Source organism: Scyliorhinus canicula, chromosome 9, assembly GCF_902713615.1.
Source record: "Scyliorhinus canicula chromosome 9, sScyCan1.1, whole genome shotgun sequence".
Classification (NCBI taxonomy): Eukaryota; Metazoa; Chordata; class Chondrichthyes; order Carcharhiniformes; family Scyliorhinidae; genus Scyliorhinus; species Scyliorhinus canicula.
This window is the reverse complement of record NC_052154.1, coordinates 103,106,684-103,134,627: the sequence shown is the minus strand read 5'-3', so window position 1 is coordinate 103,134,627 and position 27,944 is coordinate 103,106,684. Positions and strand designations below refer to the sequence as shown.

Genomic DNA, 27,944 nt, shown 5'->3' with positions numbered 1-27,944 from the left:
ACCTTGCTGGAAAACAATGGTGTATAACAATGCATGCCACTATTAATTAGCGAGTGATTGTGTGAGTTCTGAATCTTTAGAGTTTGCTGGTTGATTTACAGTGTTCCTATTTGTTTTACACAAACAGCATTTCACTCTTAGCCTCCCTATTATTGTGAAGAACTTCCTAGATTTGCACACTTTTTAAAACTACATTATCATTACTATTGCAATGGCAATCAACCTCCTTGACCTAGAAAGGTAATAATTTAAGATGCTCAATCTAATTTCTGCATGGTCTAAATTGTTGCTAGAGAATGTAAAAATGTCAAGTTTTAGTTTTCTTCTTTACCGGCCTGCCATTATTTTCCTCAATCAAACCTTCTTCCCCTCACTTTAATTTTCTTTATGTACCTGATTTGACCTTAATTCATGCCAATTCACTCTCCTTCTCCATTGTCCCTGTTCTTTCTCAATCTTGATACTGCTGTTCCTGCCATTCACTGAAGTCCCAGAGGTCCCATTGCCCTTACAATGTTTTATCAGCTTGTATTTCTAGCAAGTTACGCAGCAGAAAAAGTTGAGTTGAAGGGTGCAGGATATAGGCTAACTAATGGTGTACACTATGTGATGTCCTGTTACTGTAAGATCTGGGCCATTATTTTTCTGAATTTATGAGTGTACTCATTAGAACTGAACATTCAGGAACATTACAAGTGAAGGCACTATAATAAAAGAAGGGAACACGAGTCGCCATGCACATCTATCCCTGATTAATTATCGCAACACCTTTTGAGACAGTTCAACAACACCAGTACTGTTGTTGATTACATGTAGAATAAAAATGCTTCCCATTTCAGGACAACTCCTCAAGCAGAAAGTCACTAAGAGCCCACAACCACATAATTACAATACAATGAAGCAAAAGGTGGGTGCACCCTGCCCTTTAAAATCACCACTGCCAGAGGACACAAAGAGATTATGTAGACCTGAACAAAATAAATGGCAATTATTCAGAATAGAAGTGACAAGCTGGAATCATAAGATTGGATGATTAACTGTTAGAAAAGAACTGCCGAGAGTCCGTCATTCTGACTGAAAGATTGAACGTTTTGGTGGAAAGCTAAAGAAAGAAACTATAATGCCAAAATAATAAACTGAACCTGAAATTGGTAAGAGTGAAACAAACTGTCAGTATCAAGAATCTGACTTTACCTGTATGTATTATAATGGATTAACATGAACAGGTCCATAAAACCTTGCTGCCTGTTGTCATGTGTCTGGTATATGCTTTGTTAACATTATTCCAGTATAAATGTCTGTGGTCATACATAGGCTTGCCATTCTGTAAGTAGATTTTTCACTGATGGTGGTACTGCAGCACCTCACAGTTGGATCTTTCAGCTCCTCAGCAAACACTGCCTCTCCACTAACCGATCCAGCCTCACAAATGTCTGGAGATTTTGGCACATAACTACAGATAATAATTGAGTTTCCAAGTATTATATAAAAATATGGACAAATGCCTACTCCTGCACCAATTCTGGAACCTTCCTTTGACTGTTTAGCACAGTGCATAGCAGGGGCACTTTTCTAGGATCAAAGTGCAAATTATTTTCCTTTGTTTCTAATGTGAAATTCTCTCAAATTACTGTGGTTGCTGAATCAATTGAATTTTTCAAGACTGAGACCAATGGATATTTATTAGGAAAGGAAATTAAGGAAAATGGAGAGAAGGTGATATGATATCATACTATTTCCCCAGCCCTTTCCCATCTCTCAAGCGGCCTCCAGTGCCTGTGCCTCAGGGCTGGGTTATTTCCATTGTCTGTGCATGATCATTCACAGTGTCTACAATGACACAGAACAGATTTCTTTACCTATTAACCACCCTGCCCCACATTTATTTCAGTTCTGATGCTCATGCTTTCACCCCTCCCCCAAAAACAGGCCGTTGAGAATAATGATTAGTCAGTTCCATAACTTCCTTTTCAGAGATGCCGTTGACTACTTTATCATTTTTTAGTTTGGATGGAATCTGCAAACTGAAAAGAATTTCAGTACAGAAGCACATGCAAAGTAACAATGGAATCAAGGCTGAAACAAAACCTGTGCTCTGTTTTTTCTCAGACTCTGTGGTCTCTCTCACATTTCTCAGACCCTGTGCTCTCTTTCTCTGTTGTTTCGCAGACTCTGTGCTGTCTCTTTCTCTCTCTCTCTCCCCCCCTCTTGCTCTCTCATTTCTCAGAACCCTGTGCTCTCTATCTGTTGTTTCTTAAACTCTGTGCTCTCTCTCTCTCATTTCTTCGACTCTGTGCTCGCTCTCTCATTTCTCTCATTCTGTGCTCTCTCACATTTTTCAGATGCTATGCTCTCTCTCTCATTTCGCAGATTATGGGCGCGATTCTCCGCTCCCCCCAAAATGGCGTGTGTCGCGTTTTGCAACACGCCGCTCGGAGAATCGCCGGTCGCCGTGAAAAACGGCGACCGGCGATTCTCTGGCCCGGATGGGCCGAGCGGCCTGACGATCCCGACCTGTTAATGCTGGCATCAATCACACCTGGTCACTGCCGGCGTGAACAGCGCGCGGCAGGTAAGTGTAGGGCCTGTGGGGGGCGGAGAGAAGATCGAGCACCACGGGCGTGCTCGTGAGGGGACTGGCCTGCGATCGGTGCCCACCGATCATCGGGCCGGCGACTCTAAGAGACGCACTCTTTCCCCTCCGCCGCCCGCAGGATCAAGCCGTCACGTCTTGCGGGGCAGCGGAGAGGAAGACGGCAACCGCGCATGCGCGGGTTGGCGCCGGCCAACCTGCGCATGCGCGGTTGACGTCACTTAGGCGCTGCCGGCAGCGTCATTCTCGGCATGCCGCCTTGACGCAAGTGTCAAGGCCCTGCGGCCAAGTTTCCCACAATGCCCTCTGTGCTCTCACTCTCTGTTATTTCTCAGACTCTGTGCTCTCTGTCTCATTTCTCAGACCCTGTGCTCTCTTTCTTTGTTGATTCTCAGACTCTGTGCTCTGTCTCATTTCTCAGACTCTGTGCTCTCCTCTCTCATTTCTCAGACCCTGTGCTCTCTCCTTTTTGTTTCTCAGACTCTGTGCTCTCTCTCTCTCATTTCTCAGACTGTGCACTCTCTCATTCATCAGACTCTGTGCTCTCTCTCTTTCATTTATCAGACCCTGTTCTCTCTTTCTCTGTTGTTTCTCCTCTCAGTGCTGTCTCTCGTTTCTCAGGCTCTGTGAACTCTCTTGCTGTTGTTTCTTTGTTTCTCAATTTCTGCGCTCTCTTTCATTTCTCAGACTTTCTCACTTCTCAGACTTTGTGCTCTCTTTCTCTCTCTTGTTTCTCAGACTCTGTGCTCCCTCTCTAATTTCTCAGACTCTGCTCCCTCCCACATTTCTCAGACACTGCTCTCTCTCTCATTTATCAGACTCTGTGCCCTCTCTCTTGTTTCTCTCTCTCTGAGCTCTCTCTGTTATTTCTGAGACTTTGTGCTCTCACTCTATTCTTTCTGAGACTCTGTGCCTCTGGATGCAGAGAAAGCATTTGACCGGGTTGAGTGGGCGTATTATTTGAGGGTTCGTAGATTGGGTTTGGCTGCTGTGTAGGGCTCCCACGGCATGTGCTCATACAAACCATGTGAGCTTGGGGCATTTTGGTCTGCATCGGAGAACTGGACAAGGGTGCCCGCTGTCTCTGTTGCTTTTTGCTTTGGCAATTGAGCCTCTGGCAATGGCACTTGGAGCCTCAGGGGATGGAGAGGTATTGTTGGGGCGGGGGGGGGGGGGGGGGGGGGGGGGTGCAGCATCGGGTCTCCCTATATGCAGATGAACTTTTGCTGTATATTACAAACCCATGGAGAGCTTTCATAGGATCATGGGGATATTGGTGAAGTTTGGCTCAGGGTATAAGCTCAGCATGGGGAAGAGGGAGATATTCCCGATCAATGCGCGGGTGCAGGGGAAGAGTTTGGAGAAGCTGCCATTTTGGCTAGTCAGGGTATGTTTCCGATACTTGGGGATACGCGTGGATACATGTGGTGCATAGTTGGGCCCAGTTGCACAAGCTGAATTTGGCGAATCTGGTGGAAGGGGTGAAAGAGGAGTTTAAGAGGTGGAATATTTTGCTGCTATCATTGGCTGGAAGGGTCCAGGCGGTTAAGATAATGTTGCTGCCGAGGTTTCTCTTTGTCTTCCAAAATCTCTCAATTTTATGCCTAAATTATTTTTTGGTAACGTCAGTTTGACGATTTCGGAGTGTATTTGGGCGGGTAAGGTACCCCGGATTAGGAGGGCATTTTTGGAGAGATACAGACGGAGAAGAAGGTTAGCGCTGCCGAACCTGCTGAACTATTACTGGGTGGCGAGCATTGAGAAGGTCAGGAAGTGGGCAATGGAGAAGAAGTCGGTGTGGGGGTGGATGGAGGAAGCTTTGTGTAGTGGGTCGATTTTAAGGGCACTGTTATTGGCGCCTCTTCCATTCTCGCCAGCCACTCCACGTGCCCAGTAGTGATATCAGTACTAAGGATGTGGAATAAATGCCGGCAGCACTTTAAGATGGAGGGGATGTCACTCCGGGCGCTGATCTGTGGCAATCTCGATCCCATGTTTTGAGTGTGGGAAAGGGCGAGTAAAGATAGAGGGCGAGATTCTCCCATATGGGGAGAAATCGTAAGGCTGGCGTCAAATCCGGGCGGGTTTGACGCCAGCCCCCCCCTTCCCGACCGGGAACCGATTCTGGTCCCCGGTCGGGGCTAGCAGCCCGACGCCGTAAGCTCCGGCATCACGGGCTTAACAAATTTCGTTAAGCCCGCTTGCCTGAGTTAGCGCCGGCTGACGCGTCATATGACGTCAGCCGCGCATGCGTGGATTGGAAGACTCCAACCCGCGCATGCGCGGATGACGTCATCGCGTATTTGCGCGAAACCCGCGCATGCGCGGGCCGGGATGCCCCTCAGCCGCCCCGCGAATGGATACTGCGGGGCGGCGGAAGGACAAATAGTGTGCGGGCATCGGGCCCGATGCCCGCGATCGGTGGGCACCGATCGCGGGCCCATGGCACCCTTGGCACGGCCGTGGTACTGCCGTGCCAATCGGTGCCATGGTTATAAAATGCGAGTGTTTACGGCCGTTTTTACGAACGGCCAGACCAGGTATGTTTGCCGTTCGTAAAAACAGCCGTAAAGGGCTGGGAACTCGGCCCATCTATCAGCTGTGAATCGCTGCCGGCCGTAAAAAAACGGCGGCAGCGATTCGTGTCGGGAGTTGGGCATGGGGGGGGGGGGGGGGAGAATAGCGGGAGGGCGTCGGAACAGCGTGGCCGTAAAATTTTACGAGCCACGCTATTCTCCGCACCGTCGGGAGTGCGGAGAATCTCGCCCAGAGTGCTTCAAGGACGTGTTTATCGGGGAGAAGTTTGCAGAGTTGGGAGAGCTAGAGGTCCAACTACTGGGGGGGGAATGGTTTTCGGTATCTGCAAGTTAGACACTTCATCAGGAAGGAGCTGGCAAGGTTCGTGAAATTATCACCCCTGGTGCTACAAGATAAAATTTTGTCCCAGGACGAGATAGGGAATGGAAGAGAATGATCTCGTAAATATATGGGAAGTTGATGGAGAAAGAGAGGTTTTCAGTGGAGGAATTAAAATAGAAAAGGGAAGAGGAGCTGGGGGTTGGGCTGTAGAAGTTGAGTATGGAGTGAGGCCCTGACGAGAGTATATAATTTTCTGTATATAATTGAAAATGCCTTGAACAAAAATCATTTTTGAAAAAAAAGATGGTCATTGGGATTCTCTGGGCGGGATTCTCTCAGCCTGGGGCCGGGCCGGAGAATCCCTGCGACCTGTGCGAATCGCGCCATGCTGCACTGACGCCTGCACGACGCAGAGCGGAGAATCGGCACCATTGGCGCTGGCATGGTTGGCGCAGCGCCGGTCGGGGGCCGCTCTACGCGGCCGACCCGCCGATTCTCGGCCTGGGATGGGCCGAGCGACCATCGTAAAAATGGCGAGTCCCACTGGTGCCGACCACAGCTGCTCTCAGCCGGCGGGAAATCGGCGTGTGGGGGGGGGGGAAGGGGAGGTCCGACCCAGGGGAGAGCCTCCTGGCCTACGATCGGGGCCCAATGTTCGGCGGACCGGCCTCTCTGGCTGGGGGCCTCCTTTCCTGTGCGCCAGCCCCTGTAGCCCTCCGCCATGTTGTGTCGGGGCCGGCGCATTGAAGGCGGCCACTGCGCATGGGTGCGTTGGCGCCGGAGTCACTACGCATGCGCGGATCCCGCGGTGGTCAGTTCGCGCCGGGATCAGCAACTGGAGCGGCGTGAACCGCTCCAGTGCCGTGCTGGCCCCCTGTAGGGGCCAGAATTAATCCTCGGCTTGGCCCGTTCACGCCGTTATAAAACGCGACGGCATTTACGACAGCGTGTTCACTCTGCAGCGGGATCAGAGAATCCCGACCAGCACACCCCCTGCCCACGTGTTTTCCGGCGGTGTGGGGTGCCTGCAGTGGAAAATCCCATTGACAAGCATCAGGTGTCTCTATTCCCGAGCCAGCGAATGGCGCACCACCGAAAACATGCAACTGGGGGACCGGAGAATCCAGTCCACTACCTTTCTGACATACACTAATCTAAATGTGGTCAATCTGTATCAAAGTTAAAATCCCCTATTAAAACCACTCTGCCTTTGCTACATGCTTAGCTAATGTTTATGCATATGCAATCTACCACGTGACAGCTGATAACAGCGGGCTTATACACAACTCCCTCTACAGCCTTAAACCTTCTTAACATGGCCTTGTTTAATGATCCTTCTCGCAGATATTACTTTGTACAGCTGTAATTGTTCCCATTGTGGCCACCCCATCCGTTGGGAAACCCGCCAGCGTGGGTGCGCTGCCAGCGAAGTGAGGGGTCCCGTCGACAGAGAATCGCACAGATGCTATCTTATTTCCAAGTGTCTCTCTGTGACCTCAGCTCATTTGTCTTATTCACGAGATTCTTTGCATTAAAATACATACCATTAAGCTGTACCAAACTCATTTGTCATCTGTGGTGAATGTAATATGATAATTCACACTATGTCTTTGTAAGCGCAGTAGCGTTATCCGACCACTAGGGGGAGTAGCTCCGGGAATGCTCAGGAGCTTGTACAGGGCTCCACCCTTGGCTCTACCCACGACTCCTCCCCCTAGTGCTGCTGTATAAATACCCTTGTCCAGAGTCAACCTGCAGTTCACTGAGAGTTCATCAACGGGTAACAGGCTGGCTCTGTAGTAAGTCGATTAAAGCCTAGATTCATATCGGAAACACGTGTCTGGTGAATTGATGGTTCCATCATCATCTATTTTTCAGCATCTTTTTCCTCTGCCTTTAACACTTAATTACCAATTTGCTACCTTTCAATTCCAGTTTTCTCTCCTGTTTGAATCCACACTTAGGTGACTATCTCCTTGCCAAACCACGTTTCAATCCATAACGTTTTTCCTGCTTAACCACTCTTCTGTTGTTTCCCCAGATTTGGTGCTTTTTCTCTCAGGTTTGTCTGAATATTTGACTCTAACTTCAGTGTCTGCCAGGTACCCCCCCCCCCCCCCCCCCCTCTCTCTGATATATATCTTAGATTCTGTTTCTTTGATCCTTTTATCAGGCTCAGGTGCTCTTCCCCTCAGCTTTTTCTGAATGACGGACTCACTCTGTCTATCATGTCTCTGCTGGATCATTCCTCTCTTCCTAATGTTTTCCTCGCACATTGTGCCCTCTCTAAAATTCCTCTCTGAACTGATATTCTCTCCCTTTTGAAATTTCTTCCAGACTCACTCTCTCCCTGATATTTCTTTCAGACTGTACTCTCCCTCACATTTCTCTGAATATTTGCCACTATTTTGTTTCTGCAAAATTATCTCTCGCTCCATGTTGATTCTCTCAGTTCTCTCACTTATCATTCCCCTGCTTGAACACCCTCTGATTTTATTTTCTCGATACGTACGTAGAAGTGCTCCCACAGCGTCCTTCACAGTAAGGTATGGATACTTTTTGCTTCGATCGACATCCTTTGTGGTTGATGTAGGTTGTAGTATGTGAGATGGTACATGACTTTGGAATACCTGAAAATGCGAGCATATTTAAACTCATCAGAGTTCAGTGAGATCAATTCAGATTAGCTTTCAAAGATTAAAGTAGACAATGAAACGAGAATAACATTTTAAATTCAACATATTGCATGATATTGCACTGAACGTATAAAATATCTGGTTTGACATAGGACTCTGATATCCAGAGCAGTGAAATTTGTGCTTAACTCTGTGTTGCACATGGAGATCCTATATAAGTCCTGATGTGCACAAACGCACTGAAATTGTGCCGGAAGTTTGAACATACGATGAGCTGATTTGAGCTGCCCTGGATCCTCCATGAAAGTTTCCAACACATACAAGGTTACAAATTAGGAGCAGCAGAAGGCCATTCAGCCACTTTAACTTGCTCCACCACTTAGGGATAAGGTGGTAGCTAATCTGATTGTACTCTCTATTTTCCTGCCTACCCTCTGTGCCATTTGACCCCCTTGTCAGTCAAGAATCCATCTAACTCAGCCTTAAAAATATTCAATGACCCACAGCCTCCACTGCTCTCAGGGGGAGAGAATTTCACAATCTAACAACCCTCTGAGAAAAATATTCTCCTATCTCAACCTCAAGTGGGAGACCCCTTTATATTTAAACTGGTTTTAGTCTCTACCAAAAGAGGAATGACCCTTTCAGCATTCACCCTGACAAGTCCCCTTAATACTATATATGTTTCAATAAGATTGCCTCTCATTCTTCTAAACTCCAATGGGTATAGGCCCAGCCTCTTTGCTCAGGCAATAACACCTTCATCCCAGGAATCAGTCAAGAAAACATTCTCTGCACTGCCTCTGGACTAATTATATTCTTTCTTGAATAAGGGGACCAAAACTGTACACAGTACTCCAGATGTCATCTCATCAATGCCCTACACACCAATAACAAAACTTCCCTACTTTTGTATTTCATTTCCCTGGCAATAAACAACATTCCTTTTACCTTCCCACTCATTTAACCCAGCTAAATGCCTTTGCGGACTCCTTATATCATCTTGAAAAATATATTCTATCCTTTCATCAAGGTCATTGTTAGAGACTGAGGCCCTAGAACCCATCCCTGAGGCACTCTACTGGTTACATCTTTCCAACCCAAAGATGACCCATTTATCCCTGCTCTACTTCCTGTTTGCTAACCAATCCTCTCTCCATGCCAACATGTTATCCCCAACACTATGAGCTCTTACTTTATATTGCAACCTTTGATGTGGCACCTGGTCAAATGCCTTTTGAAAAATTGCAGAGGATTCTGCACCTTTGGGGTGGGCCGACGCCGAGTGGTCCCGCCGGGACCCCCGCCCCGCCGGGTACGGGAGAATCCTGCCCTTGATTTCTGTCTCTCCCTCCTTTCTTGAACAGAGGAGTGAAATTCACTATTTTCTAATCTGATGGGTTTTTTCCAGACTCTGGGGAATTTCGGAAAATTAAAACTAATGAATCCAATATCTCAGCAGCCACTTACTTTAATACCCTAGGATGAAGTCCCTCGGGACCTGGGGACTTGACAACCTTTAGTTCTAATAATCTTCTCAGTACCCTTTCCCTGGTAATTTGAAATTATTTAAATTCATTCATCCTTTACACCTCTTGATTCACAATTATTTAGATCATAAGACATAGGAGCAGAATTAGGCCACTCGGCCCAGCAAGTCTGCTCTGCCATTCAATCATGGCTGATATTTTTCTCATCCACATTCTCCTGCCTTCTCCCCATAACCACTGATCCCCTTATTAATCAAGAACCTAAATATCTCTGTCTTAAAGGCACTCAATGATTTGGCCTTCGCAGTTTTCTGCGGCAATGAGTTCCACAGATTCACCACTCTCTGGCTGAAGAAATTCCTCCTCATATTTGTTTTAAAGGATTGTCCCTTTAGTCTGAGGCTGTGCCCTCTGGTTTTAGCTTTTCCTACTAGTGGAAATATTCACTCTACATCTGCTCTATCTAGCCTTCTCAGTGTTGAGGTATGTTATTTGTGTCTTCTCCAGTTAAGACAGACAAAATATCTATTCAAGGCATCTGACATTTCCTTGTATCACTATTAATGTCCTCTCTAGAAGATCAACACCCACTGTAGTTACTCTGTTCCATTTTAACTACCTGTTGAAACTCTTACATTCTGTTTTTATATTTCCAGTTAACTGACTTATACTCTAATTTCTCCCTCCTTATGTTTTTTTAGTCATACTTTGCAGTTTTTCATATTTTGTCCATTCTTCTGAATCACTGCTAATCTTCACGGAATTGTACACTTTTACTTCAATTTGATACTTGGCAGAATTTTACTGCTCTTCCCACCAGTGGGAACTTCCTGTTCCACTGAAGGCAATAAACTCTTGAACGGATCGCTGCATTATCCAGCCCCTTCCCCACCACAACAGAGCTGCTACATTCTTCCCACTATCTTTAACTTGATTAGTTAGCCAAGAATGATGCATCTTTCACCTAGAGTGGAATAGATATCGGCAACTGCATCTCTACTGACCCACACTCAAACCAATTTTACAGTTCCCTTAGGCGGCCCTTTGAATTATCTTTATCTAAGTTATAATCCCTAGTCTTGGACCCACTGTTCTCTCCCTCAAATTGAATCCAAAACTCAATCATGTTATGATCAGTACTGTTTCGGATCTTATTTACTATAAGGTAATTAATTATTCCTGTCTCATTGCACACAACTCAGTCTAGAATAGCCTACCATCTGCTTGGCTTTAGAACGTGGTGCTCTCGGAAACTGTCCCAAAAACACACTATGAACATATTTTCCAAGTACCTTTGCCATACTATTTTTTCCAATCAATATGTAGATTTAAATCATCCATGATTATTGCCATACTTTTCTCACAAGCCCTCATTATTTCTTCTTGTGTACCCCATCCTACAGTGTAGTTATGGTTAGGCTACTCCCAAGTGACTTCTTACCTTTGTTATTTCTTATCTCTATTCAAATTGATTCTACCTCTTTACCTTGAGATCCAAGGTCCTTTTTCCCAATTATACTAATATTATTGATAATTAACAGAGCTACCCCACCAACTATCTTACTGTTCTCTGAATGTCAGGTCTCAGCTTTGGTCACCTTGTAACCATATGTCTGTAGTGAAATATCATACATTTTTATCAGTCCAAAGATGTACAGGTTAGGTGGATAGGTCATGCTAAATTGCCCCTTAGTGTCCAAAAGTTTAGGTGGGGTTACTGGGTTGCTGGGATAGGGTGAGGGCTAACCATGGGTGGGGTGCTCTTTCAGAGGGTCAGGGCGGACTCAATGGCTGAATTGATAGAAATAAAAATGGGTGAAGGTGGAGGGGAGAGTTCACAGCCTGACATTTTTGAACACAATGTTAAGTCCGGAACGCTGCAGCATGCCTCATCGGAAGATGAGCTGCTGTTCCTCCAGTTTGCTCTGGGCTTCACTGGAACATGTCAGCAGGCCAAGGATGGACATGTGGATGTGAGAGCAGGATGGTGAGTTGAAATGGCAGCGAGAGGAAGGTCTGGGTCCTGCTTGCTGACAAACCGGAGGTGTTCTTGCAAAGTGGTCACCCAGTCCACGTTTAGTCTCTCTAATATAGAGTAGACAGCATTGGGAGCATCAAATGCAACAGACCAGATTGAAGGAAATGAAATTAAATTAAATGAAAATGAAAATCAAATGAAGTTACTGTGAAAAGCCCCTAGTTACCACATTCCGGCTCCTGTTCGGGGAGGCTGGTACGGGAATTGAACCGTGCTGCTGGCCTGCTTTCAAAGCCAGTGATTTAGCCCTGTGCTAAACTAGCCCCATTGGAGGTGTACGTGAAGCCAGACTCGAAAGGTTAGCCCTCTTTTCTCGCCACAGATGCTATCAGACCTGCTGAGATTGTCCAGTATTTTCTGTTTTTAAAAAATTTTAAGTGCCCAATTCTTTTTTTCCAATTAATGGGCAATTTCGCATGGCTAATCCACCTACCCTGCACATCTTTGGGTTGTGGGGGTGAGACCCATGCAGACACAGGGAAAATGTGCAAACTCCACATGGCTAGTGACCTGGGACTAGGATTGAATCCGGGTCCTCGGCGCCGTGAGGCAGCAGTGCTAACCACAGCGGCATCGTGCCACCCAGTATTTTCTGTTTTTATTTCCAGCATCCGCAGTAATTTGCTTTTGTCCTATATGTCATGCATGATATATACAATGCATGGAAAGAGAAAGTGTTTATGTATTTTGGGTTTAAATGGGTTGTGATTTTTACTTCATTGTGGCCAATAGTAATAAATAGGAATTTACATCTCCTGGGCAGCCTGAATTGCTTTGTAGTCAAGTAATTAATTTTGAAGTATATACATTATTGCATTTGAGGCAGAGTAGTAGCCAATTTGCACTCAACAAGGTTCCACAAATAGGAATTAAAAGACCAGGTAGTTAATTTGTTTTAGTGATGTTGGGTGAGGGATAAATGGTGGCTAGGCAACGAGGCCAATTCTCTGCTCTGCTTCAAATGATATCACAATGTCTCACATATAATTCAGCTAGGACATACAGGTTGTTTCGTTAAACCCTCATCTGAGAGATCTCTGACAATGAGATACTCCCTTGCAAAAGAACCACAGTGTCAGCATAAAATACTTACTCAAGGTCTGAAATGAGGGTTAGAACTAATAACCCTCCACCTGAGAGGTAGAAATACTCACCATTAAGCTAAGGCTAAAATTTAACTCAATTCACTTGCACCAGAATTAGCAACTTGCAACAGTTTGACTACATCTTAATTTAGGGCCACATAGAGGCTTCCTAATAGCTTAAATATACGACTTACATGTCTGACAACATCCATCTGGGCCCTTGCGTATTGTTCCCTGCCACAGAAAGTAAAGCATTAGAAACTGTTATTTGAAAACACAAATCGAACAAAACCTGGATATTTAATTGTACAGAACAGATTTTGTTCTTTTTATTTGAAGAAATGAATATAGAATTATGTTGTACTCACAGGTTCACACTGATCACGATCCAAGTGGGGGCACCATTTATGGTAGATGTTTGGAATAAAGTGGGATCCAATTTTCTCACACTCATATTTAGTGCAGTTGTTCTCCGAATCTGATATTTTAGCTCCAGGCTGTGTAATAAAAGGAAAGGAAAAGTTTTCAATGACAAATAACTACATAAAAATGTTGAATCTGTGGGCTCTGACAGTGCAGTATTTACTACTACTAACTGTTCCTAAACTATATAATCATGAATTTCTCTAATAAATAAAGTCACAATTACTAATCGACTGTGAATATCAACTTTTTTCTGTGTAACAAGTACCTTCCAACATGGCCATCACATACTAAATGCCTGTTGACAGTAAATAAATGTCAAGATACAGATTTATTAACTTATCACATCCATGTCATTTATAACAATAGTATTTTTTTAGAGCACCCATTTCATTTTTCCAATTAAGGGACAATTTAGCGTGGCCAATCCACCTAGCCTGCACATCTTTGGGTTGTGGGGGCAAAACCCACGTAGAAATGGGGAGAATGTGTAAACTCCACACGCACAGTGACCCAGGACCGGGATCAACCCTGTGACCTCGGTGTCGTGAGGCAGCAGTGCTAACCACTGTGCCACCGTGCTGCCCCAGTTATAGTATTATAGATTGCATAAGTTAATGTTGTAATTACTCTGTGTAACATGTCATATTGTAAAAAGGATTTTAAAATTCTGAACTAATCCTTCGTATAACACATGCAGAAAAGAAATGTTGCAATTTGATCAAGTCTGGGTGTTTAAAAGGATGAGTGACTTTATTAAATAAATTCTCTAATTTTACAAAGGGCTTGGCACTTCTGTCGTAGAATCATGGGGTAGATTCTCCGATTCTGGGGCTACGTCCCCACGCTGGCGTGGGAACTGTGGCGTTTTACGGCAAGAAAAGCTGCCGCAAAGCAGCCACTGATTCCCTGTTTTGCTGGGGGCTAGCAGGAAGGTAGCGTAGAGCTCCCGACTCTAGCTGCCGATATGCCCCGAAGAATTGCCAGGTCCGTGGCCGTGCATGCGCACAGCAGCGGCCTGCAGCAGCCACTCGTGGGCCCAGCCCGCGAAAGAGGCCCCACCTTCGGCCGGCTCACACGCCGCGGACCATCCCTCCACAATGCCCCTAGACCAGAATAATGTCCCCCCTCCCTGCCCGCAGATTGGCCCTCCTCCGACTGTGGAGGCGTTGGACTGAGTCCGCAGCCACCACGCCGAGTTCCCAACGGGCGAGACCATGAGAGACCCACGCCATCGGGAACTTGGTGGGTCGGGGATGGAGCTTCGGGGGGGCGTGCCTCAGGCAATGTCCTGAGGCCATCGATATGTGGAGCGGCGTACCCGAAAGCGTCGCCACCCCTGATTTTGTCGGAAACTTCCAGCTCCATATCTAATCGAGGTAGACTTATTTGAGATATTTGCTGCTTATTCCAAATAACTTCATTGGTGGACCCAGATAAGGCAGGGGTAGAAATTAGGGGTGCAATTCAGCAGACTCCAATTAAAGTCCATTGAATGCCGCATTTAATGGGGTGTTTCTCGGTGGCTGCAGCGCTAAGATAGACCCTGCTATTCAATAGCATTTTGCCTGGGTTTATTTGGCCTCAGCGAGGAACTCCCCATTGAGGGCACTCTTTAAGTAATTTCCTGCACTGGTAGATTGGGGCGTCATTTTTACCGGCAGCCCCGATCTTTCAACCCCAGTGTTCCTGCCATGGTCTCCGGACCCCCCCTACTTCACCCAATTTATCTCTTCTGGAGTCTTCGACACCCCGGTCCTCATCACACCTCTTATGGGCAAGTCCCCCAGGCCCGACCTATGGAATGGGTAATCTTACACCTGGGCACCTTGGCAATGCCAGCTTGGCAGTGCCCCTCCCAGTCTGGCACTGACATCTGGGCATCCTTGGGTGCAACAAGGCCGCTTGGTTTTGTATTGAGTTTAGGAGTGGTTATACAAAGCCCACTCACAATTGTATTTCTTTTGATTCATTTCTGGCATGTGGGCATTGTTGGCAAAGCCAGCAGTGGTGATGAGACATCTTATTGATCTGCTGCAGCCCATTGAATGTAGATACTCCCATAATGCTGTTAGAGAGGGCGTCTTCCTCTCAAACCTCTATTGATATATTCATACCATATGCTCCATCTGGCATAAATAAGATAATTGTGCTGCATAATATAATTGTTAAAGCGATGATAAACATTAATAATACTGAAGTCTTTGGGCGGGATTTTCTGGCCGCGTCCGCCAGGCGATGGGAGAATCCCGCCCGAGGTCAATGGCCTTCTCCATTGCCTGCATCTTCCCCGTGGTGTTCTTGCAGCGGGTGGGATGGAAGAATCCAGCCTAATTGTGTCCAGTTCTGGGTATTGCACATTGGAAAGAATGTGAAGCTTTTAGAGAAGATGTAGAAAAAGACTACAAGAGTATTTCAAGGATGAGTGACATAAGTTAGGTGAATAGATTGGAAAACTGGAATTGTTACCCTTAGAGAAGACAAAGTGAGAGGAGATTTGATAGGAATGTTCAAAATCATGAAGGATCTAGACAGATTAGAGTGAAACTGTTCCCTGTCTCGAAGGATCAGGAACCAGAGAGCAATAATTTAAGAGACTGCCGCATGAATCAGCAGTTCTGTGAAAAACAAATCTTTACACACTGCGGGTGGTTAGGATCTGCATTCCTTTAGAGGAGGATTGGTGTTTTCAAAAGGGAATTCGATGGGGATTTGTGGAAGAAAGGTTTATGCGGCTAAGATGAAAGGGTGGACAATGGGACTAGCTGCATTGCTCTTACAGAAAATCAACATGGAAATAATGAGTTGAATGGCCTCCTTCTACTGTAACCTTTCTATGATACACCAAAATTGGCATTCCAAATAGAAACACCTATCAATGCCCTTAGCAATAACCATATCTCCACATTTTTACTCATTTTTTTAATGCTTAATTTATGTCATGTTGCATTTTTCTCAACCTCATTAACTAGCCTCTCAACACAAGTAGATGCCGACTATTATGGTGATTGACTTCTGAAATGTAAAATGAATACCTGTAGGATTATTGGCTTCCTATTTGGTAACTCAATTATACAGTCAACCTGTGTGCAATTTCCACAACATTGTCCTTTCACCCCCTCATATTTAAAGCCCTGTGGGGAAACAAAACATTCATGATTACTCACTCTTTTGCTAGTTAAAAAAGAATTGCTAAAGATTTGTGGATTGCATGCTTACCTGTGGGCAATGAGAATCACACTTAGTGGAAGTACACTCAATAGTTTTCTGCTTGGTTGATGGATCAGTTTTATTTGTACATTTGCAATTCTCACATGGGCCATGAGGAATCGTCATTCCTGGCTGTAAAGAAAAGTGAAGCTTCAAATGAAACATTTTAAAATCTTGTGGGTTTTTTCATATAATGGAATGGTGAATGCTAAGATTTAGTTTCACCTGGTTCTTTACAGTTTGCACAAAATCCATTTGTGAATTACTTTAGCGCTCATATTACTTAATTTCTTTTAACTAAATTCTACTTTTAATTGTCGTCTCCTGCATTTTTAATTAATATTGCAATGAAAATAGGGGCTGTTTAGCACAACGCTAAATAGTTGGCTTTGAAAGCAGACCAAGCAGGCCAGCAGCACGGTTCGATTCCCGTAACAGCCTCCCCGGACAGGCGCCGGAATGTGGCGACTAGGGGCTTTTCACAGTAACTTCATTTGAAGCTTACTCGTGACAATAAGCGATTTTCATTTCATTTCAAAATAAAAAGCAGTGCGCTGTTTTAGTTTTATGTCTTGGAACATGTTCACATTATTTTGTGCTGTTCTGACTTTTAAATAAATTTGAGCACCAGTGGTCCTTGATGTCAAAATGTGTGGAACAAGACAGTAATATGAAAACTGTATACTGAACAAAATAAGTAATTGATGCAACATGACAAATATGATCTCAAAATGTCCCAGCAGTCTTTACCTTATACTCCGTGTCATTGTACACACATACTGGCTTTGGCTCTGAAAAATAGAACATTAAGTCATTAATTTAATAATTAATTTTCAATTCAGGTATAGGCCGTAAGCACGGTACTTCAAATTGTTATGGTGACAACAGTAAAATTTTATTCTCCTCAGATTAAAGAGAAATGCATCACTTACCACATGTATAACCTGGGCAACATTTGTCTTCATGAATACCGAGCACTGGTTCATATCCAGGTTTGCAGTCAAATTTCACAGTGGGACAATGGGTGATATTACATTCTGAATCAACAAAAATTGACATTGATTAAAAGGCTTGAAGCTGTTCTTTTGTCTCAGTGATGTCAATAAGAGAGGTTCTATTCAAGTTGAACAAGAAAGTACTTTCTAATACTGCTACAAATTAGTGAACCTTTTGTAGCAATTCAATTGTATTACTTGAAGAACCAGAATAATTAAAAGAGCATGATTTTAATACTTCTCTTGCAGGGTCTACTTTATTCCTTAATAGAAGAATCAACCTTTAAGCACAGGTAGCAACAGGAAAAACTATGATAATTCTCTGTAATAGATTTTAGTCCAAATGTATTGATTATTTTGGAACTGTTGTCAATATTCTGTTTAAAAGTTTATCCCCTTAGAGGTGTGGATCCGTGGTAATGACCATCATTTTGCTTCAGCATTGATCACCAGAAATTCCGTTTGTATACTTTAACGTGGACAAGTGACTAATTCAAGTCTGCCATCACACAGTTACAAAGAGGAGATGGTGCACAGAATCTTATGATGATTTAGGAATATAATCCATGAGGTTCCCTGAATGGTATTCAGCAGGAGTGGGAATCCGAAGATAGCAAGAGAGTGGCACTGCATTCCATTGGAGCAGGAGGATACATAGCTATTGCAAACAGGAGCTATGTCAGAGAGGACAACAAGAAAATCTATCACTTTCAAGGAATCTAATGTTCTTATTTTGCTTGCAGAGATTCAAAGTAGGGAGGGAACCACCTGATTGGGATGAGGGGAAAGAACAGAAATCTTTGAGACACTAATCATAGCAATCAAAGTCAATGCCTCAATAGTTGATAGTTTATGGAATGGTTACAGCAAAGCAAGAGGCCATTTGGTTTGTTGTATCCACACCAGCTCCCAAGAAGAGCAACTCAACTAATCTCACTGCCCCACCTGTTCCCCAAAGCCCTGCAGTTTCCTTCTCGTCAAATGCTAATCCGAGTCCCTGCTGAAAGCCCTGATCGCACCTGCTTACAGCATAATCTTAGGAAGTACATTTCAGATCCAAACCAGTCACTGACTAAAAAAGGCTTTGCTCATGTCATTTTTGCTTCTTTTGTCAATCATCTTAAATCGGTATTGACTGGCTCTAGATTCATCCTGCAATTGGAACAGTTTATTTCTATCTAGTCTGTCCAGCTATCTCATGATTTGGAAAATCTCTATCAAATTTCTTCTCAACTTTCTCTTTTCTCAGAAGAACAACTCCAACTTCTCCAATCTCTCCATGTCATTGAAGTCCCTCAACCTTGGAACTATTCTCATAAATCGTTTTCTGCTTCATCTCTAAACCCTTCACTTCGAAGTGCAGTGTCAAGCGCACCCCAAGGAATAATTTTATAAGGGTTCATCAAATCTGCCTTACAGTTGTGCTCTATGAATCTACTAATAAAACCCAGGATCCTGTGTACCTTTCTAACCACTTCACTCATTCAGTCCCTCAGTCATGACCCTCTGCCTCCATGCACAGATCTCCATTTGACTCACCAAATAGTTAATCCCTGAATTTACTAGTATAAATTTCTATTATAGACTGCATTCAGTCATGCTTCAATTTGGAATATCACTGATTCTATGGAGAGAGAGCAGGACATTTCTCCATATCACATTCCCAGAAGAAATAGGAGCAGGAATAGGTCATTTGGCCTGTCGAGCCTGCTCTATCATTCAGTAAAATCATGGTTCATCTGATCGTGGCCTTAACTCCACTTTCCTCCCTGCCCTCCCTTGACAATTTGTCGATCAAACATTTGTCTAGCTCAGCCTTGAAAATATTAAATGAGTCAGTGTCCTCTGCTCACTGGGGAAGAGAATTCCTAAAAACTCATGACCCATAGTGAGAAGTAATTCCTCCTAATCTATATATTAAGTGGGAATTTTGTTTTTAAGCTGTGACCCTAGGTCTAGACTCCCTTTTAGAATTTACCCTTACAAACCTCCTCAGAATGATGTAAGTTTCAATGAGATCACCTCTCATTCTACTAAATTCCAAAGAGTATAGACCCAACCTGCTCAATTATTCATCACAAGACAATCTCCTCATCCCAGAGATCAGCCTAATGAACCTTCTCTGAACTGCCTCCAACGTGTAGAGGGGTTCCCGGAGGCAGGTGATGATGGTGAGGGAGAGCTCTGAGCAGGGGAACTAGTCGGTCCCATGTGGGCCCATTCCGGGGAACAGTATATTTGACAAGCTGAGGGGCAGAGCTGGAGTGTTTATACAGTCTTGATGGTGGTGGAATAAAGGAAATGTTTTTTAAACATTTGTGCAGTACTTGTGCTGAAATCACATGCTGCAAATGTGATCTCCTTAAGGTGACCAAAACTGCATACAGTAATCTAGGTGTGGTTCAAGATTTCCCCACTTTTAAACTTTCCAACCCCCCTTACCATAAAGGCCAACGCTCCATTTGTCATCCTAATTCCTTGCTGTACCTGCAGACCGACTTTGTTATATAGCACATGCTGTTTAAAAACTGATTTCCCCAACAGAAAGACAAAGACTGACGTCTCCCTCAGATCTCTCTATTGAAGATTGGCTTTCTGAGCTGTCAATCAAAGTTAACAGCTTGAATGAGAAATGTGCAGTAAAAATGTGGGATCTGCGATGATTACATTGCTTCTATACCCCATATTGAAAAATATCTTGTATAAAAGGTACAGAGTGTGCTTAATGACCTCTGATTATCTCAAAACTGATGAAATATGTGAGATTACACAAGCTTGACAATTGTTTCATATGGTACTTCACCCATTGTCCGATCAACATCCTAGCTGATTTGTGCAGCTGGGACTTAATCCTTTGAGAATTGAATTTAACATTTATCAAGATAATTCCATAATGAGACAAAACCTCAACTAGGCAGAAGTATTACATATATTTGGCGTCATATTTAGGTACTGGAATATCTCATGCTGCAGCTCCACAGTGAAATATTCATATGGAACATGATGTGTAATATGTCTCACTTACCACATTTGATTTCTTTACAGCAAGGTTCACTTTGGCTTCTTTTAACTATTGGCACAAAACCTTGGCGTTTGCATATTACTGGTGGCAATGGTGGGCATTTGTAGGGTTGACAGACAATGCTTAGTGTTGCATTATTGCAGAAACAGTCCAGACAATTGCTTTGCCATTTTTCACCAATCTGTCATAGACACACAAAGACATGTTAGGAGATCTATATTTAGATCTGAAATGGACGTTAAGTGTGCTGACAGACATTATCTGCTCATCGAAAGAACTTACCTGCCTTGGCTTTCCATCAGGTCCTATGCACTCTAGTGAATTAAAACAAATCATAAATAATGTTTCATAAACTGATACAGCAGCAAAACACAGTCAAATTGAAATAATCAATTGAAAGAAAATATAAAACTCAAACAAAGGGTGGTGAATGAGAGACTTCAAGAGATGGTCAACTAGCAGCAGGCAAGGTTATTATTCAAAGTAACCACATGATTGAAATATACTTTCTTTTTGAGTAATTTCATGAGTTTTATTCTACCTTTGTAAATTACATAACTCCCAACATGTGCAATTTTGTCTGCAGTGCTCAAGTGCAAGTATCTCCCTGGTTGCAGTAGCAAAAAGTTAGAGATGACTATGTAGTTTTCTGGGCATGATTCAATTCTTGGGACTTGGCAGTGACCTGACTGCATGCTGTAGAAATTGCAACTGAAGAAATATACTTACCACAGATGTCCACACAGGTGTCCAATGGTGTATAAAGGAATTTTCCTGCTGGGCAGAAGCAGCCTTCATTATGACCAGACTGGTCATTTGGGTCATTTTTGTCAGTATACCTAATTATTAAAGAGATTATCAATTATATACGGTAAATGAGGGAGAGAGTGAATGAAGAAGAGAGAAAGAATGTTGCAATTGTTGTCGCTGAGGATTATTTGATAAATAAGTACAACAAACCTTGAGCTACAAGTAGGCTGATCCTTTGACTCACATGGTTTATATTCCATCGTTGCAGGGCAGTGATATTCTATTTGGGTCAAATACAATAAGACAACTTGAGAAATCGTGCAGCAAACCTAACCCAAGATATTTACTGCCTGAGTTAATAATTGATATATTGCTGACTTATCCATGCCTGAAAATGTCCAGATTCTATGAAGGGAGATGAATTACTTACGACATGATCCATTGGTATGTTCTCGCCAGTTGATACAAATATCTCCTTTAGATTGGCATATTTTAGAATAGATTTCTACACTGGAACATATTATTGTTTTATTCCTGTTGTGGCATGCATCACGTACACACGCTTCATAATATGGTCCTGGAAGAACTATGTCATGACATCTTGAAAAGGCACTGAGGAAACAAAGATTATGTTACAGATTTTTTTCTTTTTTCTTTATTTAAAAAAAATAATAATTATTATAAAAAACATCTAGTGTTTTGGACAGTATAAGTTGATTCCTTGTTCTAATATACCATTGGGTGGGATTACTGGATCGGTCCTGCCGAAGGTGACTCTCCAATGGCGTGTTTCACTGGCAGCGGAGTGGACAAGCCCCATAAAATGCCTTCGAGATCCTGCTGGGAGCAAATGTGGAGCGGCCGCTGCTGGCTGAAAGCATGCCATGTTATGGGGGGGGGGGGGGGAGGCCTCCATCAGATACCAGTTTGCATAATACAAATGGTGTGATGCCTGAAGCAGACAAATTCTCCAACTGTCCATCTTAGAGGACTACCCAAGATGGCAGGGGAAAGAACACTGGTTTAAATGTCACAGCAAATAACGCAACATCACTTTGAAATTGTTTACTGCCCTGAACATCAGTCGCCCTCACTGATAGATCGCACTGACACGGTAACAGTGCAACGACACAAAAAACTGACATGGTCTGATTATATTCCAAATCCGAACAGGTTGAGATTTTCACACTGAGGTATAACATACGGGCCAAAAATGATCTTGCAAATATCCGATGCTGCACATGGCGTGGTTGGTACAGGTGTCATGATGGTTGTGGTTTCCATGTGTGGAAAAGTTGAGTGATGTATTGGCGATACGGTTGTGGTAAAGATCACTGGTTCGCAATGTGACTTATTCTTATCTGCCGTGCGCCAGGAAGGTGCTGAATGAGAGCAGGAAGATACTATAGTTCCATCAGGCAAAGTGCAGTCATCTTTCTTGTTGTTTGTACAGGTACCTAGGGAATTGAAAATTCGTAACATTATTTGAAGTTCATCACCAAAATTGCAAGATAGTAATGAACGGAACGGGTCATTCAATACATCTTGATTCATCCATCCATACCGATTGTACTCTATTGTACCATCAAATTGTTTCTTAAATTAACCAAGGTTCATCCCTCCATCACTCTATCTGGAGATTTCTTCCAAATACCATGGGGGATGTGCAACAAAGGTTCAGCAGTATGATGCCAGGGATGAAAGGATTATCATATGATGAGAGATTGAGCCTTAAGGGCCTGCATTCACTGGCGTTTAGAAGAATGAGAGGGGATTTCATTGAAAAGTATAACATTCTGACAGGACTGGACAGACATGGGGTGAAGGGTAATTTATTAGCTTGTATAAAAGACTGGCTAACAGACAGAAGGCAGAGTTTGAGATAAATGGGTCTTTTTCTGGTTGCCAAGATGTAACTAGTGGGGTGCAGTTAAGTGCTCTCACTTCCTCCTTTTTACTGCAAAAACACTTAGCTGCCTTTGATGTTGTCCAAGAGCTGTCAATCATAGTTAGATGTTTACAAACATTATGGTTAGTTTCACAACTGGCTACCTGGAATCCATTCAAGTGTGAAGGGAAATGAGATTAAACAATCCAAACAGCAGGGTATGTGTGGCAGCTGGCAATCATCGCCTAGTAAATTCAATTTCACATAGATATGAATGAAATCCTTACAGATCAAAGATCTGAGGGGGTTTAAACCCAGATGACGTGGTTTTCTCTTTCTAGGAATTGATAGGTGCTGCTTCCTCTGCCTGAACCAGCAGGTTTATTGCACAAATAGGTTTAAAAGCAGTGATTGTTTTTCACTGTCCTTGTCTGGACTGCTCGCTAACTTCCAGGCAGGGGTCTCTGTAATGGGGGGAAGGGGCTTCCAGGCAGGAGTCTCTGTAATAGCGGGGGTTCCAGGCAGGGGGCTCTGTAATAAGGGGATTCCAGGCTTGGAGTCTCTGTAAGGCAGGGCTTCCAAGCGGGGGTTTCTCTTATGGGCGTGAGGGGGTTCTCTGGTGGGGCATATCGGTCACCCTCACTGTGCGGGGGGTGGGTGACTCAGAAAGTCTTGTGGTGATGGGGATGTGTGTGCGTAATTGGGCAGATAGAGTTTAATGTGGATAAATGTGAAGTTATCCATTTTGGTCAGAAACGTGGAAAGGCAACTTATTATCTAAATGGAGAGAAACTTCAGAGTGTGGTGCAGAGAGATCTGGGCGTCCTTATGCATGAATCGCAGAAAACTAGCATGCAGGTAATAAGGAAGGCAAATTGAATTATGGCATTTATAGCTAAAGGAATAGAGTATAAAAGTGGATTGGATTGGATTGGATTGGATTTGTTTATTGTCATGTGTACCGAGGTACAGTGAAAAGTATTTTTCTGCAAGCAGCTCAACAGATCATTCAGTACATGGGAAGAAAAGGGAATTAAACAAAATTCAAGAAAATACAAGAAAATACATGAGAATACATAATAGGGCAACAGGAGATAGACAATGTAACTACATAAGCATTGGCATTAGATGAAGCATACAGGGTGTAGTGTTAATAAGGTCAGTCAATAAGAGGGCCATTTAGGAGTCTGGTGACAGTGGGGAAGAAGCTGTTTTTGAGTCGGTTCGTGCGTGTTCTCAAACTTCTGTATCTTCTGCCCGATGGAAGAAGTTGGAAAAGTGAGTAAGCCGGGTGGGAGGGGTCTTTGATTATGCTGCCCGCTTTCCCCCGGCAGCGGGAGGTGTAGATGGAGTCCATGGATGGGAGGCAGATTCGTGTGATGGACTGGGTGGTATTCACGACTCTCTGAAGTTCCTTGCGGTCCTGGGCCGAGCAGTTGCCATACCAGGCTGTGATGCAGTCCGATAGCAACTGTACAAGGCATTTGTGAGACTGCACCTGGAGAATTGTGTACAGTTTTGGTCCCCTTATTTCTAGACACTAAGATGTCAAGGAGTATAGATTGAGAGCGGGAATATGGTGTTGAGATAGAGCATCAGCTATGAATGACGGAGCAAGCTCAATGGGCAAAATAGCCTGTTCCTTCTATTTTCTATGATTCTATCTGTGTGTGAATAATTTCCTGATCTGTCATAAATATTCCTCTCTTTGGGTAATCTTTTTCTACTTACAATGTTTAATTTAGAACAACATTCTGGATGATCTGTTTAACGTCTCTGTAAATATAATTTTCTCTTACAATGGAAACAGGAAATTAGATTTCTGAAAAAATGAGCATGAATTAAAGAAATATATGGGACGGGATTCTCCGACCCCCCCTGTCGGGTCGGAGGATCGCTGCGGGAGGGGGCGCGTGAATCCTGTCCTGCTGCTCCGACGCCGGCTGCTGAATTCTCCGGTGCCAGTTTTGGGCCGGGGGTGGGGATCGCGCCGCACCGGTCGGGGGCCATTGGCAGTGGCCCCCCTGGAAATTCTCCGGGCCCCGATGGGCCGAGCGGCTGCCCGTTTTCGGCCAGTCCCACCACCGTGAAATGGACATGGTCCATCCCGGCGAGACCTGGCTTGGAGGGCGGTTAGCAGGGTTCCCGGGGGGGCGGGGGAGGGCATGGGGGGATCCGGCCCTGGGGGGGCCCCCACGGTTGCCTGGCCCGCGATCTGGGCCCACTGATCTGCGGGCGGGCCTGTGCCGTGATGGCACTCTTTCCCTCCGCGCCGGCCTCTGTAAGGCTCCGCTATGGCCAGCACGGAGAAGAAACCACCTGCGCATGCGCAGGAAACACACGCTGGCAGTCCTGCGCAAGCGCCAACTCGTCCCTCCAGCTCCGGCCTAGCCCCCGGAATCCGCAACGTCCGGGCAGGCCCAACACTGGTGTGGTTCATGCCGCTCTTGGCTCCGGTACGGGCCGCCCCGCCGATTGCGGGACAATCCCGCTCATGGTATTGACATTCAACAGATCATCTAGAATTTGTGTTGCCATAGCCAAAGGGCTCAATTTATTTAACCTGAAGGAAAGGATTAACTAAAGTAGAAACGACGATCAAATATCTCCACCATCTTTAAAGAAAATCAAAGGTGTGATTCGGTGACCCTGTTGCGCCCACCGCTGATCCGGGCACAATGGGTGAATCGCACGAGAGTCTCAAATTGGGCTCCATGCGGAGCGGTGGATCAATCACAAGTCTCTTGATTCTCTCTGCCTGACACAATTCAAATCTCACCCTCGCTGAGTGTGATCCAGATAATTATATTTAAATGAGCCATTAGGTTTTCATCTGGCACCCGGGAGTCAATGGCCGCACCTATGAGACCTCGCCAGGACGCCATTTTGCATTGGTTTCCACAAACGTGGACCAGGCAAGACAGCATCTCAGGAGGTCTTGCAGGCCATTAGAGGCGCCTGGGTGGTATGGGGCAGGGCAGGGTTATTACCCTGGTTTGCCAACTGGCATGCCCCCTGGCACCAGAGCACATGGCAATGCCAGTATGGCATCCTGGCACTGTCATCCAGCCCCCCTGATAGTGCCACCCGGGCACTGCCAGGGTGTCTGGGCAGCACTGTCAGGGTGCCAGGCTGGCAACACCAAGGTGCCCAGATGCCAGGTTGGCATTTCTGGGGTAGGGCCGAGGGGTTCTTGCCTATTAGAGTGGGGGGGGGGGGAGGGAGGTGGATTCCAGGGGCTACAAGAATGTTGTAGGGGTGAAGAGGGAGTTCATAAAGCGGGGTGGTGGGGGGGGGGGTCCTGGCATGGAAAAGGTGCAGTGATTGTGGCCGTTGGTCAAAGTGGCTCGTCAATCCATGAGGGGCTGTTCCTGCTGGCGAGATAAGCTTACTAACAGGAAATCGACTAAAGTGCGGCCTCGACGGGGAGAAACTCCTTGAGGCCCCAAAAATCGGCAAAGTGCTGGTGAATAGCAGGGTGAATCTCAGCGTTGCCGCCGTCAAGAGACAACCTGCCAAACGTACCCGAAACCGGGCTTAACTTTAAGTCCGCTGAATCGCGCCCCAAATTAATGGGCATCAATCCATAATGTAATCTCTAATCAGAGACTGCATTCTATAATTTTGACAATTGAAAGTAAAAATGATAATATGTCACATACCACACTGTCCTTCAATATTGTTTCCAAAGATCTTGTAGGAGAGGTCGATTGTAAAGTCCTTGCCATTAAAAGTAACGGTAGAATGAATGGGAATAATTTCAACCTTTATTGTGATCTTTGAGGAAGTGATCCTTATCCCATTGTGATAGTAAGGTGGTATGACCTCCTGTCCATTGACCAGTGCCTGTATAATAGAAGCAAGAATCTTCAGTCAACGACTACACTATTCCTGTCACATCTGTACTTTCTAAACTTGAAAAAGCTGCCGACTTGGTCATCAATTTAAAAAGAAAAAATTTTCATGAAATTATTCTGAATGCTTTCAAAATATTTTGATAGAATCAGTATGGATTTAATCAGTAATCTGACACTGTTGCTGTATGTTATTCTTAAATTACAGACTGATCATTCGATATTGATAGTTACTGGATAGTGCTGTGGTGCCAAGTTTAGAGTAAAGTAGATATAAATTTAATATAAATGTTTCCATTAATTAGTACAAGTCTAAAGCTTACAACCTGAACAGGTTTTGATGTTCAGATGACACTGTATCTTGACCAGGGTTGTATCCATCAACCTGACTTCTTCCTCAATCTCCAAGCAACAATGTGGTAGATTCACAGTTACTTAGTATAAAAGCTTCAAGAGACCCGAATGAAAAGGCCGCAATGCGGCGTACAGCACATAGGTCCCAACTGGGACTACCAATCATGCTGGGCCCAATCCAGGCCGGCTTTTAATTCCATGAGCCCTAACTGATAGGCCACTGCCCATCAGCAGGGGAATCATCCCCATGGGTCTCGTGAGGGTTATTACACTTAGGTTTATAGATAATAATGTAAGGAACATAAAGAATATCTTTGTTGCCTGAAAACACATGAGAAATTATTTTACCCTGCTGTGCCTGATTAATAATCATTTCACAGGTGTAAAGCAGAAGAAAACGAGGTGAAATCTAAGACAGTGGATCTCTCTATCCTTCATGCTGCACTTGGACTTGGGTGGAATGGCCTTGGTAGGTAATGGGGCAGCACGGTAGCATGGTGGTTAGCATAAATGCTTCACAGCTCCAGGGTCCCAGGTTCAGTTCCCGGCTGGGTCACTGTCTGTGCGGAGTCTGCACGTCCTCCCCGTGTGTGCGTGGGTTTCCTCCCACAGTCCAAAGATGTGCGGGTTAGGTAGATTGGCCATGCTAAATTGCCCGTAGTGTCCTAAAAAGTAAGGTTAAGGGGGGGGGTTGTTGGGTTACGGGTATAGGGTGGATACGTGGGTTTGAGTAGAGTGATCATTGCT

General features: G+C 44.5%; 1 protein-coding gene across 1 annotated transcript in view; it reads right to left on the bottom strand.

The window, feature by feature from the left end:
• The window catches only part of LOC119970929 (mucin-5AC-like), a 152,637-nt gene that overhangs the window by 2,364 nt on the left and 122,329 nt on the right, over nt 1-27,944 (bottom strand). Inside the window, 14 exon segments of the mRNA XM_038806038.1 lie at nt 7,965-8,082; nt 12,896-12,935; nt 13,070-13,198; nt 16,160-16,258; nt 16,344-16,466; nt 17,085-17,125; nt 17,267-17,371; nt 20,355-20,532; nt 20,634-20,665; nt 21,081-21,190; nt 21,312-21,381; nt 21,532-21,713; nt 22,306-22,558; nt 26,652-26,835. Of these exon segments, the coding sequence (XP_038661966.1) occupies nt 7,965-8,082; nt 12,896-12,935; nt 13,070-13,198; nt 16,160-16,258; nt 16,344-16,466; nt 17,085-17,125; nt 17,267-17,371; nt 20,355-20,532; nt 20,634-20,665; nt 21,081-21,190; nt 21,312-21,381; nt 21,532-21,713; nt 22,306-22,558; nt 26,652-26,835 (1,664 nt within the window).